This window comes from Oncorhynchus nerka, linkage group LG18 (assembly GCF_034236695.1).
Source record: "Oncorhynchus nerka isolate Pitt River linkage group LG18, Oner_Uvic_2.0, whole genome shotgun sequence".
Lineage (NCBI taxonomy): Eukaryota > Metazoa > Chordata > Actinopteri > Salmoniformes > Salmonidae > Oncorhynchus > Oncorhynchus nerka.
In genome coordinates, this window is record NC_088413.1 from 49,794,091 (window position 1) to 49,810,930 (window position 16,840).

The 16,840-nt window shown below is 42.3% G+C and overlaps 1 protein-coding gene across 3 annotated transcripts; it reads left to right on the forward strand.

The window, feature by feature from the left end:
• Window positions 1-2,298: 2,298 nt before the first annotated feature.
• On the forward strand, window positions 2,299-6,622 carry LOC115146043 (JNK1/MAPK8-associated membrane protein). 3 transcript variants are annotated; one of them, XM_029687804.2, is made up of 7 exons: window positions 2,299-2,388; window positions 2,663-2,742; window positions 2,893-3,047; window positions 3,238-3,444; window positions 4,220-4,401; window positions 5,319-5,395; window positions 5,501-6,622. In XM_029687804.2, exons 2-7 carry the CDS (start codon window positions 2,671-2,673, stop codon window positions 5,717-5,719), a joined length of 912 nt encoding a protein of 303 aa, XP_029543664.1. In that variant the 5' UTR covers window positions 2,299-2,388; window positions 2,663-2,670; the 3' UTR covers window positions 5,720-6,622. The 3 variants fall into 3 exon arrangements, with proteins under 3 accessions (XP_029543664.1, XP_029543661.1, XP_029543662.1); XM_029687801.2 differs by having other exon boundaries at window positions 2,305-2,434; XM_029687802.2 differs by having other exon boundaries at window positions 2,305-2,434; window positions 2,666-2,742.
• The last annotated feature ends 10,218 nt before the right edge of the window (window positions 6,623-16,840 follow it).

A 16,840-nucleotide genomic window follows, 5' to 3' on the forward strand; every position in this document is an offset into this window, starting at 1 on the left:
TTTTTTGTAGACCTCCATAAGTCTTTTTTATTTTTTATTTCACCTTTGTTTAACCAGGTAGGCTAGTTGAGAACAAGTTCTCATTTGCAACTGCGACCTGGCCAAGATAAAGCATAGACAACACAGAGTTACACATGGAGTAAACAATTAACAAGTCAATAACACAGTAGAAAAAAAGGGGAGTCTATATACATTGTGTGCAAAAGGCATGAGGAGGTAGGCGAATAATTACAATTTTGCAGATTAACGTGATAAATGATCAGATGGTCATGTACAGGTAGAGATATTGGTGTGCAAAAGAGCAGAAAAGTAAATAAATAAAAACAGTATGGGGATGAGGTAGGTAAAAATGGGTGGGCTATTTACCGATAGACTATGTACAGCTGCAGCGATCGGTTAGCTGCTCAGATAGCAGATGTTTGAAGTTGGTGAGGGACATAAAAGTCTCCAACTTCAGCGATTTTTGCAATTCATTCCAGTCACAGGCAGCAGAGAACTGGAACGAAAGGCGGCCAAATTAGGTGTTGGCTTTAGGGATGATCAGTGAGATACACCTGCTGGAGCGCGTGCTACTGATGGGTGTTGCCATCATGACCAGTGAACTGAGATAAGGCGGAGCTTTACCTAGCGTGGACTTGTAGATGACCTGGAGCCAGTGGGTCTGGCGACGAATATGTAGCGAGGGCCAGCCGACTAGAGCATACAGGTTGCAGTGGTGGGTGGTATAAGGTGCTTTAGTGACAAAACGGATGGCACTGTGATAAACTGCATCCAGTTTGCTGAGTAGAGTTTTGGAAGCAATCTTGTAGATGACATCGCCGAAGTCGAGGATCGGTAGGATAGTCAGTTTTACTAGGTTTTGAGGCACAGTCCCAGGACATGCTTGCATTCACCCGTTGTATGGTGGCAGGGTGAACGTACTTCTGTGGTAGCAGGGTGGAGATGACCACTCGTGTGTTAGGGAAAGTGGAATAAGCTTTTTCAATCACTCCCTTGAGTGCTGTCCACCCTTTCCTGCTGGCCCCTTATGTCGTTTGTGCACGTATGAATCATGATGCGGCTGGGAGACTCTAGTCTGTCCTCTGACAACAGCTCCAAGGTAGCTTAGTAGGCTTATTAACTTAGCTTTATATACCAAAATTACCTAAAGGTTATTATATTTTACTTTTTGGCTTCAGAGGTAGCTTCAGACTGAACATTACTCACTCAGTTTTTGTTTGGATGGTATTTCCAGGTTTCTACTGTGTTTATTCTGCAGGTTTTGGTTTGCCAGTGTTTTCTTGATAGTCCTTAGTAGTAAGAATCATTCTGGGTAATTTTGTCCAAAATCAAGTTTGTAGGTTTAGAATTTGGATTTGGAGTGAAGGTTTTGTAGTAGAGGGTAGTATCCTGTATAAGTCCTTTGTGAAAAAAATCCAAGTTTATCTATGTTTATCCAACTCTGATAAAAAAAAATTGCAGAAGAATTCAGGAGCTCATGACCTCTCTCTATCTACCCTACTCATGACACATAGGCTAATTGGAACATGTTTATCTGATCTTCTATATTATATGAACATATTGTGTGTCTGTAAAATAATATAAAATAAATACATTTTAATCATCATGTGTTTTAACATTTGATCAGCATTTGTCCACTTTGCTCAATTTGGGATCTCTAGCAGAAGCCTTCGGTACTGGGTGTAGTAGTGAGATTCTGCTGGGTCTACTTGGGAGTGAAATAGTAGACCAGGTAGCCCAAAGGGCTTTAAAACAAGATATAATTCATATTAGAGGTGATGCGATATTAGAGACCATTATGATAGAAACGGTGCGACAGAGCCCAAGGACCTGCATTTATATGCCTTCCAAAGAAAGGTTGGTGGACCAAGATTCAAGGGTCAGACAAGGAAGGAAGAGAGTCTGCTCAACTGCGTCTAGGACATTGTACATTGAACTCTTCATTATATCTGGTTGGCAAGCATGCAAATGGTTTGTGTATGGAGTGGTTGATGAAACAGTGAAGCATGTGTTGTTGTATTGTAAGTACTGGTAGGCCTATGTGGAAGAGGATTGATGTGCAGGATTATTGAGGTTGGATGGGGATGAGGGGGTTGGAAGGGATTTGAGGAATGTGGGAGGGTTTGTTAGAAGGGCTCGTTTTTATTTTCTTAGTAGTACAGGATTAAGATAGGAGGGTTTAGTTTCTCTTAATGTTTGTTTCTTTATGTATTTAGTCTGTAAACTGTGATTGACTAGACACTCCAGTACAGTAGGTGGCGGCATGTACTTCTAACGTTTATTTGCGGATTACCATAATATTATAATAGATGAAGAAGCAACTTCCGGCTGATCGTTTGATTTAGCAGAAATTAAATCGTTGGATACGTCATAAACATATTCTACTAAGTAATGTATTAACGCTTAATCGTATGGAGGTTGACTAATAACATGGGTATGTGGCTACATTGTCTGCACAATGATGGCTTTAACGTCCTGTTGCCTAAGCCAGACAAGCCACTATAGCTAGCTAACGTTAGGTAGTTAGCTGTTCTAGCTAGCTAACTATTAGCTAGCGTTACTTGTTAGTTGTTAGCTAGCTATTATGCTAAAATACATATAGACGTCTGCAGTATTGTCAATAACTGTCTTGTTGTATTACTTACCCCTGGCTTCATTACAGCAGTAGCTATGAGTTCAACTTGTCCGGGACTGTATTGCGGCAAGACGTTAATAAATGGCTCCTTTGATGGAGAATGTGGGGTGAGTAGCTCCAGCTGAATGTTAACAAACGTCATCGATCTAGCAAGGCTGTTGAAATGGCATTCTACTGTAGCTACTGTAACACTAGTTATGTTTCCGTAACCTAGTAGTAGGCTATGCCCACACACTAAAATGTAGTTGAATGATCAGGTATGTCCCAGAGGAGAGAGGACTAGCATGCAGAAGATCTGTGAGAAGTGTACAGAATCCCCTGAACTTTATGACTGGCTGTACCTGGGCTTCATGGCAATGCTGCCACTGGTTCTACACTGGTTCTTCATTGAGTGGTATTCTGGAAAGAAAAGGTAATGCCTCACATTCAGGCCAAATTACTGCAGACATAACAATGATGTATTTGGTCACCATAACCCATGGCCAATATTGTGACATTTACTGCGGCGGTGCTTTTTGAAAGGAGGATTTTAACATTGTCCTGTAGTAGCCTACTTGGTAACTCGCTTTAATGTTTCTGATATAATGTATATTTTTCTGCAGCTCCAGTGCCCTCTTCCAACACATAACTGCCCTGTTTGAGTGCAGCGCTGCGGCTGTGCTGACTCTACTGGTCAACGACCCAGTGGGTCTGCTGTCTATCAGGTCCTGCAGAGTCCAGATGCTGTCAGACTGGTACACCATGCTGTACAACCCCAGCCCAGACTATGTCACAACTCTACACTGCACACAGGAAGCAGTCTTTCCCCTGTGAGTAGCCTATGCCTATGTTGTCCACGTCATGAATTGGACCTATACACTTTGTACTTGTAGGGCTGCTTTCACAGCTAGTCCTGGACCCAAAGCTTGTTGAAATAGCTTTTTAGTCCAGTATTAAGTTCAATCTCTGTCTCAACTGTCTCCTAATGAACTGATATGAATTGGCAATGAGTTGAACATGTAAGAGATAATCAGCAAGGGGCTATGCCTTCTATTGAAAAATAATGAACGACGTGGAAGGTGTATTCCACAACGTGCTAGCAGAGTGGAACTAACCTTCAACGGAGTTGCATTATTTTCCAGAGAAAGCATAGAGCCCTAAGTTGATTGTCCTTTTTATACCATGGCTGTAATTTTAACACATTTGCCGCTAGAAATGTGTTCATTTGCAGGTAGAAATGTGTTCAACATCCACCGAAGTAGCTAGCAAGTTTTTCTCGATAGCTACAGTAGTTGCCGTAGTTTAGCTAACCAAACCATCAGTCCTAGCTTGCTATTATGAAAGTCGATTTCAACATGTCAATAATTTTTTCAATGTGACTTTTTCTTTCAAAAGCTATAGCCATTAAATTCTGCCGTGATGATATACTGTGCGTTATAGGGAAATAATGCACGCTCTAGAATGCTCTTCAAGCCATTCAGAAACGAGTATTCAACAATGCCATGGTATAAATGAAATTGGTTGGTATGTTCAGAGCATTGTGCACAGTGTGATGTGAGCTGTTTTGTTAATTGAATAACATGGCTTATCATATTGTGTTCGCAGGTACACTATGGTTTTGATCTACTACGCCTTCTGTCTGGTTTTCATGATGCTCCTGCGTCCACTCCTGGTCAAAAAGATTGCCTGTGGTCTGGGGAAATCTGACCGCTTCAAGAGCATCTACGCTGCTCTCTACTTCTTCCCTATCCTGACAGTCCTGCAAGCTGTGGGAGGCGGCCTCCTCTGTGAGTATGCTTTCAGATGAGGGTCCAGTCAGGTTCGGTCTAGTCAGGTTAAGTCCAGTTTGCATTTATATAGTATTGCTTGTTACATAATTGATTTATGTGAAATGCATTCTTTTAAAGAGCGACTGCCTTTAAAAAGCAACAAATCCCTTTCTCTTCAGGACGACTATAAATATTTGTGGAGTATGCATGGAAACTAGTGACACGTTAGAGTAGCTGAACCAGGCTTACATGGATGCCAGAGTCGACCTGGGTTCAAATCCAGCGAATTGGCGGATTTGAACCCAGGGGTTTTGGCGGCGGCAGGTAGCCTAGTGGGGCAGCAGGTAGCCTAGTGGTTAGAGCGTCGGGCCAGTAACCGAAAGGTTGCTGGATCGAATCCCCGAGCTGACAAGGTAAAAATCTGTCATTTTGCCCCTAAACAAGGCAGTGATACAGTTCCCTGGTAGGCCATCATTGTAAATAAGAATTTGTTCTTAACTGACTTGCCTAGTTAAATAAAGGTTAAATATTTTTCTTTAAATGATTGCCCTTTGACTCACCAGCCTATCTTTCCAGTCTTTCTAATACTTTACTAGCCCTTCAAAAATTAAGAAATGCAAAACTATTAAAAATTAAGAAATGCAAAACTAGTCCTTTTATAATTAAACAAAAATAAGTCCAATATTTTGCATGGGTGGAGCACCAAAGAGGTTGTTTCTGAATTCTTCTGCCTTGCAACAAGCTAGTGGTAGGAAAATACACGGACAAAACATGGGGGAAAAAACTAATACGGGAATGCCTCCAGAGGGGAAACAATTTTTGCTCAGAGCAAATCAAATGTGAGTGTTAACAGCAAGCGCTCCCATTCAAAAGCAAAATCCAAAAGTGAACTTCTCCAGACTTCCAATGACTTTGGTATTTTCTGTTTATTTCAGATTATGCTTTTCCATACATTATTTTGGTGTTGTCTCTGGTTACCCTGGCAGTGTACATGTCAGCCTCAGAAATACAGGTAAGAAACTCCTTATTTTATATTTACTTAACATTTATGATCAATCAGTCAACATCATTTCATTAGAACATATCCAATTTCCTATTTGTTTACTCCTATCCATAGTCTTTCAAGAATCTCATTGCCAAGAAGAAGAGGTTGGTGGTGCTCTTCAGTCATTGGCTCCTTCATGCGTATGGCATCATCTCCATCTCCCGATTGGATAAACTGGAGCAGGACCTGCCTCTATTGGCCCTGGTACCTGGACCTGCCCTCTTCTACCTTCTCACTGCCAGGTTTACTGAACCTAGCCGGATTCTGTCAGAAGGCGGCAACGGCCACTAGAAGTATTATAGAGGGATGTGGGGATTAATATCCACCTATCAATTCAGAAGGTTTTGTGCAATAGACATATGGACAATAGTCTTTACTGACTCCTCTGAGTATGGTAGTATGATGACTGCTGCGTGCAGGGTTGATGGTGTGAGTTCATCTCACAGGGAGAAGGAAGATTTTATTATATTTATGCAACTAAGGTGGGAAAACAATCACCCTACGCACATACAGTATGTCTATAATCTATAAAGCTCCATATATGTGTTGTAAATTATTGAATGTTATTGTGTTGATGCTTGTGTACACTTGAATGTTGTTGTCTAAGGCCTAAGATGTACTGTTCCTCATTGAGGCTGTTATACATGTTGTGTATAAACATATTCACTCTTTAATATTTTATGCTCAACGTCCTTGATTGCTTTAATCGCCGATATCCTTGGTTGTTGTTTTGAAATCGATTGAGGTCTCTGGATTGTCCAATAGTTTAAGTTTAGTTTTCTTGAGCTAAATCTAATGTGCCAAAAACTCTGAACACGTGCATACGCCCAGAGGCACATACAATGGTTCACTATAACCTAATATTAATCGTTACAAGTGGATGCATTTAAATTATTTTGCTTGTACGTTTTTTAAATGGAAATTATATTGCCTTTTCCCCATAAATTCTGTTGTGGAAATACACTGTTGAATAGTAAGCAAGTGAAATTGTGAATTTGTTTCATGCATGCTCATAGAATGCCTGTAAATGTATAACAATGAAAGTGTTGATTAGATCTATATAATTTTATTGGACTGTAATTTTAAAACATACAAAACAAGGACTTGACTAGCTAGATTTGACTATTGTGAAAACTGTCAGAAATGTTGTTCAAATGAGATTTTCTGAAATAAAAATTACAAGTGTGTACCATCTGATATGACTTTCATTTGTGTTTAGATTTTCTAACAACAGTTGTGTTGATGTAATTCTTTGTCTCACTTTAGTTGCTCTCTACTTTAACTTTAGTTGCTCTCTACAACATAGTGATTGTTGTACTTGCTCTGCTAAAACTCTCGACCATTGTTATACTACCTTCCGGAATGCAAAAAGGCCCTCCATTCGGCAAATCGAACCACGATTCCATCTTGCTCCTCCCCTCCTATAGGCAGAAACTCAAACCGGAAGCACCGTGGTAAGGGCCATTTGACCAATCTCTCTGGGGTTAGGCTTCTCTTCCTTTATACAGGCTATATATACATGATATATACAAAAGTACGCCTTCAACATTAGTGGATTTTGGTATTTCAGCCACACCCGTTGCTGACAGGTGTATAAAATCGAGCACACAGCCATGCAATCTCCATAGACAAACATTGGCAGTAGAATGGCCTGTACTGAAGAGCTCAGTGACTTTCAACGCAGCACCGTTGTAGGATGCCACCTTTCCGACAAGTCAGTTCGTCAAATTTCTGCCCTGTTAGAGCTGCCACAGTCAACTTTAACTGCTGTTATTGTGAAGTGGAAACGCCTTGGAGGCTCAGTGGCAAGTGTTAGGCAACACAAGCTCACAGAACAGGACAGCCGTGCTGAAGTGCTGAAGCGCATAGCGTGTAAAAATCATCTGTCATCGGTTAAAACACTCACTACCATGTTCCAAACTGCCTCTGGAAGCAACGTCAGCACAATAACTGTTAGCGGGGAGCAGCCTCAAATATCTAAAGAATAAGCTACAAGCCATACAAGCTTGTAACAATTGTACTTTAACTCCATCATACTCTTCTGATAGTTGAGCATTTTTTTGACTCTATCTTTGCAATGTGTCTGTATCTATGTCATTTTATATGTAGTAAAGTAAAACATAGGGACCACAATGGAAATAAGTCTCTGACTTTATTGTGCAATCCGTCACTTAATTTTTATTTTTTTATATATATAAACTCAGCAAAAAAAGAAACGTCTCTTTTTCAGGACCCTGTCTTTCAAAGATAATTTGTAAAAATCCAAATAACTTCACAGATTGTCACGAATCCCGCTTCCTGAGTCTGTGTTTGCCTGTGTTTCTGTCCTGGAGTGTGTTTCCGGTGTCCTGGAACGCACCCTGTCTGGTTGCCGGGCGAATTAGCTTGTTGGGAGATCGATGTTCACCCGCACCTGTATCCCATCAGTAATCTGCACACCTGTCCTAATCATCACCTCTCCCCTTCAAAAGCTCTGACCTGACATCCATTCCCTGCCGGATCGTTAGCCATGAACAGTATTTTGTGCCCACGAACCAGCCTCCAATTTATAGAGTTTGTTTTGTTTTGTTTTATTGTTTTGTACGTCTTGCTTGCCTTTAACTTACCGCCGTTTGTTTTGTCTACAGCCATTCACCCAGAACCCATACCCCATCCCTGTCTGCTAGTCGCCAATGTGTTGTTATCCATTGAATCTGCCTATCCACTCCCATCAACCCACCTCCGCTGCCCGCTCCTCCACCCGGAACTATCTACCTCCACGTTCTCATTGATTAATAAATATTCACCATATTTATACTCACCTTGTCCTGGTCTGCTTCTGGGTCCAATTCTGGTAAACCCTGACACAGATCTTCATTGTAAAGGGTTTAAACACTGTTTCCCATGCTTGTTCAATGAACCATAAACAATTAATGAACATGCACCTGTGGAACGGTCATTAAGACACTAACAGCTTACAGACGGTAGGCAATTAAGGTCACAGTTATGAAAACTTAGGACACTAAAGAGGCCTTTCTACTGACTCTGAAAAACACCAAAAAGAAAGATGCCCAGGGTCCCTGCTCATCTGCGTGAACGTGCCTTAGGCATGCTGCAAGGAGGAATGAGGACAGCAGATGTGGCCAGGGAAATAAATCGCAATGTCCGTACTGTGGGACGCCTAAGACAGTGCTGCAGGGAGACAGGACAGACAGATGATTGTCCTCGCAGTGGCAGACCACGTGTAACAACACCTGCACAGGATCGGTACATCCAAACATTACACCTGCGGGATGATCCAGTGCACGAAGCCTCCAGTGATGATCCATGGATCCAAGGTCTATACTAAAGATTTAGAATGAAATAAATGGCTTTAAAATTGTATCTCACCTTTTAACGAAAGGAATATGTCTTTTCGCTCTATCACCAAGCATGACCCGGAGAAAAAAGGCTTTGCAGAAAGACGTGTGCGTGCGTGTGTGTGTGTGTGTTTCAAAACAAAGGGTTTTCGGTCTCTTCAATTGGGCGTTTGAAACTAACTTGGGCACTAACGTGCACAGAATCCTCTCTATTCAGAATGTATTTCCCCCAGAGAATGTGTGGGGGGCGCATAAGTCAAACAGAAGGTGTTTTATCCGCGAGGTTGTCGGAAATCAAAAGGCAATACAGCCTTTTCACACACACAGGGCTGTGTGTGTGAATGATGATCTATCATTTAAGTGTGTAATATTACTCTCTCTCAATGTATACCCTTTCACTCAATGTATACCATAGTAACAAATATGATTTAACAACGTTTCAACATTCGGTATTGCAACATTTATGAAAGACAATGACATACAATTTTAGGCATTTATCAATATAATGTGCTCCATAGTGTGCAGCTGTGATAACTAGGTAATATATTCTCTCTCTCTCTCAGGCTATGAAAAAGACAAAAGACAGGACATTGACTCATGAGTGTTGAACTTATGCCCACTCTACAGCCACCCTGGTTATTATATGACCCTGAGGGTCATCTACGAACGTTGGAACATCTTGAAAAAACAATAAGGGGCACATGTACTCTTAAATGTCCACTCAGAGCATAATTAGGTTGGGTGGAAATGTACAACGGATCTCATCCCATAAAATGAAGAAATAGCCATAGCCAGATCTCGCTGCTTTCTCTTCAGTACCCCGTCTAATCCAGAAGATCTGTGCATCCAGGAATCCACGTAAGTCCAACGAATCGGGTACCTTTCATAGGAACACCATAGTACCCTCCAAGCTCATCATCAAGCTCGAGGCCCGGGGTCTGAACCACACACTGTGCAACTGGGGTCCTGGATTCCTGATGGGTCGCCCCCAGGTGGTGAAGGTAGGAAACAACACCTCCCCTTCGCTGATCCTCAACACTGGAGCCGCTCAGGGGTACGTGTTCAGTCCCCTCATGTACTCCCTGTTCACCGACGACTGCATAGCCAGGCACAACAACACCACCATTAAGTTTGCAGACAACACAACAGTGGTAGGCCTGATCACCAACAATGATGACACAGTTTATAGGGAGGTCCGAGACCTGGCCGGGTGGTGCCAGAATAACAACCTATCCCACAATGTAACCAAGACTAAGGAGATGATTGTGGACAACAGGAAAAGGAGGACCGAGCACGCCCCCATTCTCATCGATGGGGCTGTAGTGGAGCAGGTTGAGTGCTTCAAGTTCCTTGGTGTCCGCATCAACAACAAACTAGAATGGTCCAAACACACCAAGACAGTCATGAAGAGGGCACTACAAAGCCTATTCCCCCTCAGGAAACTAATAAAGATTTGACATGGGTCCTCAGATCCTCAAAAGGTTCTACAGCTGCAACATGGAGAGCATCACTGTCTGGTATGGCAATTGCTCGGCCTCCGACCGCAAGGCACAACAGAGGGTAGTGCGTACGGCCCAGTACATCACTAGGGCTAAGCTGCCTGCCATCCAGGACCACTACACCAGGCGGAGGAAGGCCCTAACAATTGTCAAAAACCCCAGCCACCCCAGTCATAGACTGTTCTCTCTACTACCGCATGGCAAGCGGTACCAGAGTGCCAAGTCTACTACCTCAATCAGCCCAACTAACCGGTGCCTGTATGTAGCCTCGCTGCTGTTATAGCCTCGCTACTGTATATAGCCTCGCTACTGTTATTTTTCACTGTCTTTTTACTGTTGTTTTTATTTCTTTACTTACCTATTGTTCACCTAATACCTTTTATGCACTGTTGATTAGAGCCTGTAAGTAAGCATTTCACTGTAAGGTCTACACCTGTTGTATTTGGCGCATGTGACAAATAAACTTTGATTTGATTTGTTGGGAGAGTTGTGTCACGCCCTGATCTCTTTCACCTGTCTTTGTTCTTGTCTCCACCCCCCTCCAGGTGTCGCCCATCTTCCCAATTATCCCCTGTGTACTTATATCTGTGTTTTCTGTTTGTCTGTTGCCAGTTTGTCAAGCTTACCAGTGTTTGTTCTGTCAGCGCCTGGTTTTTCCCAGCCGCTCTTGCGCACCCTCCTGGTTTTTGACCCTTGCTTGTCCTGAACCTGACCACTCTGCCTGACCCTGATTCTGCCTGCCGTCCTGTACCTTTGCCCCATCTGGATTTTTGACCTCTGCCTGACCTGAGCCTGGCTGCCGTCCGGTTGCTGTAGTAAACGTTGTTACTTCGACACGGTCTGCATCTGGGTCTTACCTTATCCTGATAAGTTGTCTATCTGAAGAGGACCTTGCTTACATGCTCTTCTGTTCTTTATTGAGCTGTCCATGCAGATTGTCCATATTCCTTTCAAACAGGTCTGCAATAACTATGAGACACGGAGTGCAAATTATGTAAGAAACTATTCTCACTATTCTACATGCCATTCTCTTTATGATCAGTACATAAAAACGAAACTATGAGATAAAAGCTCTGAGAAAAGTTTTCAACATAATTATTTTGCCTTTTCAAACTTTATATTTTTAACTAAGTCAGATGGTTAATGCTGTCCATAGTGAAATAATTTACTTTGATACTACACAAACCTCATGATGGAGATTATAGCCTAATATGATCAAATGGACCATATTACTTACATATTATTTTCATGGAGTTGTTTGATCTTTCTCCATTTCTCTGTTCTCAATTTTATGTTTAGGGATCAATGTAATGTGCTCCTCAAGTCTAAGTTTGGATGTTTCTAACCTGAAAATGAAACAGACAGAGAAACAAACATAAAATATAAGTAAATATAACTGTTAGCCAAAGTAACGGGAAAGCAGAGTTGCAGGGTGACTTGTCTTGAGACACTGAGGTGTTCATCCATGACGTCTCCCTCCTCATTCCACTGAGCTTTGAAGTTGTCAGACAACTTAGCAATAGACTCCAGGTGGATGGCGTTCACTATCTGGCCCTCCTTCATCTCACCATCTACCTGTACACATAACAGAAGAGCCCATCTACACAACGCCTTATCTACTAATGCATGAGAATCCTGACTAGAAGCAAAACATTTGATCATATTACTCCAGTGCTAGCCTCCCTACACTGGCTTCCTGTCAAGGCAAGGGCTGATTTCAAGGTTTTATTGCTCACCTACAAAGAATTACATGGGCTTGCTCCTACCTATCTCTCTGATTTGGTCCTGCCGTACATACCTACACGTACGCTACGGTCACAAGACGCAGGCCTCCTAATTGTCCCTAGAATTTCTAAGCAAACAGCTGGAGGCAGGGCATTCTCCTATGAGCTCCATTTTTATGGAATGGTCTGCCTACCCATGTCAGAGACGCAAACTCGGTCTCAACCTTTAAGTCTTTACTGAAGACTCATCTCTTCAGTGGGTCATATGATTGAGTGTAGTCTGGCCCAGGAGTGTGAAGGTGAACGGAAAGGCTCAGGAGCAACGAACCGCCCTTGTTGTCTCTGCCTGGCCGGTTCCCCTCTCTTTCCACTGGGATTCTCTGCCTCTAACCCTATTACAGGGGCTGAGTCACTGGTTAACTGGTGCTCTTTCATGTCGTCCCTAGGAGGGGTGCGTCACTTGAGTGGGTTGAGTCACTGATGTGATCTTCCTGTCTGGGTTGGCGCCCCCCCCTTGGGTTGTGCCGTGGCGGAGATCTTTGTGGGCTATACTCAGCCTTGTCTCAGGATGGTAAGTTGGTGGTTGAAGATATCCCTCTCGTGGTGTGGGGGCTGTGCTTTGGCAAAGTGGGTGGGGTTATATCCTTCCTGTTTGGCCCTGTCCGGGGGTATCATCGGATGGGGCCACAGTGTCTCCTGACCCCTCCTGTCTCAGCCTCCAACAGCTAGGGTCAGTTTGTTATATCTGGAGTACTTCTCCTGTCTTATCCAGTGTTCTGTGTGAATTTAAGTATGCTCTCTCTGATTCTCTCTTTCTCTCTTTCTTTCTCTCTCTCTCTCGGAGGACCTGGGCCCTAGGACCATGCCTCAGGACTACCTGGCATGATGACTCCTTGCTGTCCCCAGTCCACCTGGCCGTGCTGCTGCTCCAGTTTCAACTGTTCTGCCTGTGATTATTATTATTTGAACATGCTGGTCATTTATGAACATTTGAACATCTTGGCCATGTTCTGTTATAATCTCCACCCGGCACAGCCAGAAAAGGACTGGCCACCCCTCATAGCCTGGTTCCTCTCTAGGTTTCTTCCTGGGTTTTGGCCTTTCTAGGGAGTTTTTCCTAGCCACCGTGCTTCTACACCTGCATTGCTTGCTGTTTGGGGTTTTAGGCTGGGTTTCTGTACAGCACTTTGAGATATCAGCTGATGTATGAAGGGCTATATAAATACATTTGATTTGATGAGAATTCTCTACAAACAATAGAGGCTCCCCCACTTGACCCCACATACAGGCACATACCCTGTTGGGTGGTGGTATATATATTTTTTTGTATAAAGTTTTTGTCATTGTTGTTCTGAACTCTTCCCGCAAGTTTCTGTGACATTGTCAAGTTAACCCCCCCTCCCCACCTGACCCCGTCGGTTGGTTGCGCCTGTTGGCCAATATGGATGACAATACCCTTAAAGCTGACAGTCTGCACTATAACCTCAGTCATTGTATTATTTCAAATCCAAAGTTCTGGCGTACAGAGCCAAAACAACAACAAATTGTCATTGACCTTTATCAGTGTTTAGCCATTGCTTCCAAGTTTTAGCAGCGCAGCACGACACACCTGACCACTGGGTTGGCATGGTAACTAACATGCACGAGATTAAATAGTCGAACTTGCACTCAAAGGTGGTGCATTTGGAATGGGATGTAGCCCAAAGGCCGGTAGATGGCTATACTGAGTTGTTCCATCTTAAAGAGAATGCATGCAACAGTCTATACACTCGTATCCCCCGTGGACCATTTTGTACATAAAACATTTTCCACTCAGGCCGCTTCGTCGATTTCCTCCTTAACTGGATTTAATGGTGAGAAGGCAGGGGACAAATGGGGAAAGTATGTGTACTTTTGTTATGAAACACCATTTTCCACCATCATGCTACAGTGGCTAATGCCTACAGGAATTCTAGTCCCGGATGTTGCATATCGCGTTCAGCCAACCAAGGTTGCAGCAGTCTATTGTTTAATCCTGGCTGAATCACGGGGCGCAACATCAACAAGTAGCATTAGGACTAGTAGCAGAAGTCCCCTCCCCACACACAAAACGTTTTTGGAGGGGGAAAATGGCTAACTTCCTGCAATTTTACACAATTTGCAATATATATATATATATATATATATAACCTTTTGTTCAACCAGGAAGGGCTCATTGAGATTTGAAATCTCTTTTTAAAGAGTGTCCTGGCCAAGATCGGCAGCACCAAGTCATTACAGAAATGACAGACAAACAACATGAAAAACTACAGAATTCACAAGAGTATAACAAAATCAAAAACAGCTAATTAAAAACATTGACAGGTCAGGGAATCAGTCTCAAGATCCTTCATCAGTGATTTAAAAATACCAATCGGGACAAGTTCTTCCAGTTTAAAAGTATTTTGTAAGGCGTTCCAAGACGATGGCGCAGAGTACATTAAATGGGGCAAAGAGAAAAAAAAAAACTTCTTATAGCTAATCCCATACTGTTCTACACATTTTGCCATGCAGCTGAGAAACAATGTCGCTGTTTTAAAGCACATTCCCTGTAATTTTCTACATATAAAACAGAAACATGGGGCATTGAGAAAAATGTTGTTTTATAGCTAATCTCATGCTATTCTACACATTTTGCCATGAGGCTGAGGGAAAATGTTGCTGTTTTAAAGCTGGTATGCCAGTGAAATAACATGGATATCACTCTAACATTTTAAAACTATTGTAGGCATTATACTGTATATGGTATGTTCATATTTATTTTTATTTTTTTACAATCCAGAATAACGTTATCCACCATCATTTACATAAAATTCCTTTAGAATTGTTGATGATATACAGAACAATCAGAAAGTATTCAGACTCCTAAGACTTTTCCCACATTTTGTTATGTTACAGCCTTATTCTAAAATGTATTCAATAGTATTTTCCCTCAGCAATCTAAACACAATACCCCATAATGACAAATGAAAAACTGGTTTTAGAAATGTTTGCTAATTTATTAAAAATGAAACTGAAATATCACATTTACATAAGTATTCAGACCATCACTCAGTACTTCGTTGAATTACCTTTGGCAGTGATTACAGCCCCGAGTCTTCTTTGGTATTCCGCTACAAGCTTGGCACACGTGTATTTGGAGAGTTTCTCCTATTCTTCTCTGCAGATCCTGTCAAGCTCTGTGAGGTTGGATGGGGAGCGTTGCTGCACAGCTATTTTCAGGTTTCTCCATAGATGTTCGATCGGGTTCAAGTCCAGGCTCTGGCTTGGCCACTCAAGGACATTCAGAGATTTGTCCCGAAGCCACTCCTGCGTTGCCTTGGCTGTGTGCTTAGGGTCGTTGTCCTGTTGGAAGGTGAACCTTCGCCCCAGTCTGAGGTCCTGAGCGCTCCGGAGCAGATGTCCATCAAGGATCTCTCTGTACTTTGCTCTGTTCATCTTTGTCTCAATCCTGACTAGTCTCCCAGTCACCACCGTGCTTCACTGTAGAGATAGTGCCAGGTTTCCTCCAGACAAAATGCTTGGCATACAGGCCAAGAATTCAATATTGGTTTCATCAGACCAGAGGATTTTGTTTCTCATGGTTTGAGAGTCTTTAGGTGCCTTTTGGCAAACTCCAAGCGGGCTGTCATGTGTTTTACTGAGGAGTGGCTTCCATCTGTCTACTCTACTATATCTTGGTGGTTCCAAGATTCTTCCATTTTAGAATGATGGAATGATGGAGGCCACTGTGTTCTTGGGGACCTTTAATGCTGCAGAAATGTTGTGATACCCTTCCCCAGATCTGTGCCTCGACACAATCCTGTCTCGGAGCTCTATAGACAATTCCTTCAACCTCATGGCTTTGGTTTTTGCTCTGACTTGCACTATCAACTGTGGGACCTTATAGACAGGTATGTGCCTTTCCAAATCATGTCCAATCAATTGCATTTACCACAGGTGGACTCCAATCAAGTTGTTGAAACATCTCAAGGATGATCCATGAAAACATAATGCACCTGAGCTCAATTTCAAGTGTCATAGCAAAGAGACTGAATACTATGTAAAATAAGGTATTTCGTTTTTGTTTTTTAAAATAAATTTGCTAAAATTTCTAAAAACCTGTTTTCAGTTTGTCATTATGGGGTATTGTGTGTAGATTCTTTTTCATTTAATCCATTTTAGAATAAGGTTGTAATGTAACAAAATGTAGAAAGAGTATATGGGTCTGAATACTTTTTGAAGGCTCTGTACACTAGATGGCAGTGTAGGACCAGACATAGACCAATGCCCAGAACAAGACTGTCCAGTTTCCACCAGAAGTGATACCCACTGCAGTGGAAATTATAGAAATGATCACCTGTCATCTATGGCAATGTACATGTCATGGACATGCATGCATCAAGACAGGTTCTATATGTCAGTAGTTCTCAAGAGTGGCTTTAAAGTTGAAAGTTTTATTAGTCGTATGTACAGGACACTCAAGGTATACATCGTCCAACAAAATGCTTGCTTGCAGGATCCTTCTCAACAATGCAACAACAATAAGAAATAAAATAAAATATATAAGAACATGAACATAAAGTAAATGTCTCAGTAGAATAGAATAAAGATTTTATAGTCCAATATTTACACAAGCCTGTGCGTTTTTCCATTGTGCCCACTGACCTCAAAGTGTCCATGTGCTGGCAATATGTTGGCATGCCCTTGACCAACCCTAGCCCGTTCTCATGTCATTGAACCCTATCTTGTCCTTTCACCTGTGCTTTCACCTAGATGGTGTTTTGTTGTAGCTTACATGATAATAGACCGTCCAGATATCTATGTCTAGCAGCAGCAGCAATGCTCCTATTA